The sequence below is a fragment of the Dermacentor andersoni genome, chromosome 10 (assembly GCF_023375885.2).
Source record: "Dermacentor andersoni chromosome 10, qqDerAnde1_hic_scaffold, whole genome shotgun sequence".
In the NCBI taxonomy this organism is placed as follows: Eukaryota; Metazoa; Arthropoda; class Arachnida; order Ixodida; family Ixodidae; genus Dermacentor; species Dermacentor andersoni.
In genome coordinates this window covers 97,593,236-97,595,473 of record NC_092823.1, presented here as the reverse complement: position 1 = coordinate 97,595,473, position 2,238 = coordinate 97,593,236, and the positions used below count along the sequence as shown (strand labels likewise).

The following is a 2,238-nucleotide window of genomic DNA, read 5'->3' as shown; positions in this document are numbered from 1 at the left end:
ATGGGGGCGAAATGCGAAAACACCCGTGTACTTAGATTTAGGTGCACGTCAAAGAACCCCAGGTGGTCGAAATTTCCGGAGCCCTCCACTACGGCGTGCCTCATAATCGGAAAGTGGTTTTGGCACGTAAAACCCCATAATTAAATTTTTTTAACAACTTTTACATTTCTCAACAAATCATGAATGCTTTGCATTACGCAGACATCAACTGCAATTTCACAGCATGAAATGCACAATGCAATTACTTAAAACTGTGTGCATGCACCTAGCGATGCTGACGCTGCTGTTGACGTCGCAGCTGCCGCCGCACGCTCCTCAAATAACGCATGTGCTGCGCACAGGTTGTGCCAAACATGCCAATGACATTGTCGCGAACAGCCCGCCCTCTCAAGTAGTGCATTCTAGAGCCCGTGTTACGGGGCAGACTGTGTGGCGTGGGGTCGCCGTTATTGTCAAGCTCACTACTACTACTGCCGCTGCTGCTGTCGTCATCACTGTCATCGCCTGACTCGTCGCCTTCAGAAAGGCGAAGGTTGTGCAACACAGCACATGCCGCGACAATGTTGGCTGCACGTTCCGGCTCGTAGAGGAGGGTGCGATATCGCTGAAGACAGCGGAAACGGCTCTTTAAGAGCCCAATGCACCTCTCCACTACGGAACGCATGGCGGCATGTGCTGTGTTGTACTGCCCCTCGGCTGTGTGCACTAGAGGATGGCCAGGAACCGGGGTCAGGAGCCACGGCTCCGAGGGGTAGCCACTGTCACCTGCACAAAGATGGAAATAGTACATTGAGTACTCCGCTGACGAGAGGCAAGTTGTCAACTGAGGAAAGCTACAGCACCATTCAACAACGGTAGACTTCAGGGTTGCAAGTCCCAAGTAAAAGCATGAGTTGAGCATGTCCATACCCGACACAAACTCTTAACCAATTTACAAGTGCACTACTCGGTGCCTGCCACAAACAAGAAATCGACACTTGTTGGTGCTATCAATGACAGTAGTAGCAGTAATGTGTGTTCATTTCTTCTGCTTCTGGCAGTCACTGGGTGCAGAAAGCACTAATACGTGTTGCTTTCGTCAGCTCCTCGCAGACACATAATGTGCTTGTAACTTAACACTTCGAACATTGCCAATGGTGGCAGTCAATGTCTTAATTTTCTTTTTTTACTCCGGAATTACTCATGTTCTTGTGGTTTGGTTAAAAGTTTGGGTTGGAGCGGACACGGCGTTCTGCGCTGCTGAAGCGTGACTGCGCCAAAAAAAATGTTTTTTTCTCACCGAGGAGGTATTCCCCGGCATTCACAATGCGCCCCGCTTGAAACCGCCGGCGCAACCATGTCATCCGCCAGACAAAAGCGTCGTGGTCCGACCCCGGTCACAGAGGGTCCAAGGCCAAGATTTTCATGTCCGCGTCGCAGATCTGAGGTAAAACGTAAACCAGAGAAAGTGCCCGTTGGCAAGAGCAACGTAACTTTCAAAAGGGATCGCAGAAAACGTGAGTTTTACTTACGAACATGCAGTTGAGGGCGTAGTATCCCTTGCGGCACATGAACACAGCCTTGCGCTCACCCTTGGGTGCGATAATGGCTATGAGGCTGCCGTCTACGCATCCGATGACGCCGGGGATAACGCCGCGCCGAAGGAAACCCTCCTTCACGGCTGCCTTTTCCTCGGCTGTCTTTGGAAAATGGACCCACTTGTTGCGGGCCCCTGCGTTCACGACAGCCTCTGCCACACGTCGCACGCACTCGCTCACCGTCGACTGCGACACACGGATCGTCTCCTCGCTCCCAACGGACGCTTGGAAGCTCCCGGTAGCAAAGAAGCGCAGCGCACACAACACTTTCCGCTCCACCGACAGTCCCGTCGCTCGCTCAGCTTCTAGTTCCCCCGCCAGTTCCTCGCACAACAACCGCACCGTTCCCTTCGAGAGGCGAAAACGCCGTCGAAAATGGTCATCCGGCATGTCAAACGCGTCGTCTGGCTCTCCCTGTTCACGTCGGCGACGGCGAAGAGCCACGGCCATAGCGATCAGAGGGGCGGCCATTTTTTTCATGCCTTCGGAAACGACCCTGCCTCTGGCCGTGCCAAAAATCCGTGCCTCTTGCTCCGCATAATGAGTGCGTCAACGTCACGATGACGATTACAGTTTTTGCGGGTTCCTGACGTCGCGTGATTGACAGACAAAATGGGCGCGGCCCGGTCATTTTCGACCAATGGCTGCTCAGTGATGGCGG

The 2,238-nt window shown here is 53.1% G+C and overlaps 1 protein-coding gene across 1 annotated transcript; it reads right to left on the bottom strand.

Annotated features, from left to right (window-relative positions):
* Positions 1-1,348: 1,348 nt before the first annotated feature.
* Positions 1,349-2,238, bottom strand: LOC140213561 (putative nuclease HARBI1). The gene is made up of 2 exons (XM_072284793.1): positions 1,512-2,238; positions 1,349-1,421 (listed from the first exon to the last, which is right to left on the bottom strand). Exons 1-2 carry the CDS (start codon positions 2,055-2,057, stop codon positions 1,377-1,379), a joined length of 591 nt encoding a protein of 196 aa, XP_072140894.1. The 5' UTR covers positions 2,058-2,238; the 3' UTR covers positions 1,349-1,376.

Bases quoted from the DNA above. Each gene is read 5' to 3' on its own strand.
- LOC140213561 (XM_072284793.1), bottom strand. From the start codon at position 2,057: ATGAAAAAAATGGCCGCCCCTCTGATCGCTATGGCCGTGGCTCTTCGC. The intron at 1,422-1,511 runs GTAAGTAAAACT...GTTTTACCTCAG, and splicing joins ACGCCCTCAACTGCATGTTC to ATCTGCGACGCGGACATGAA.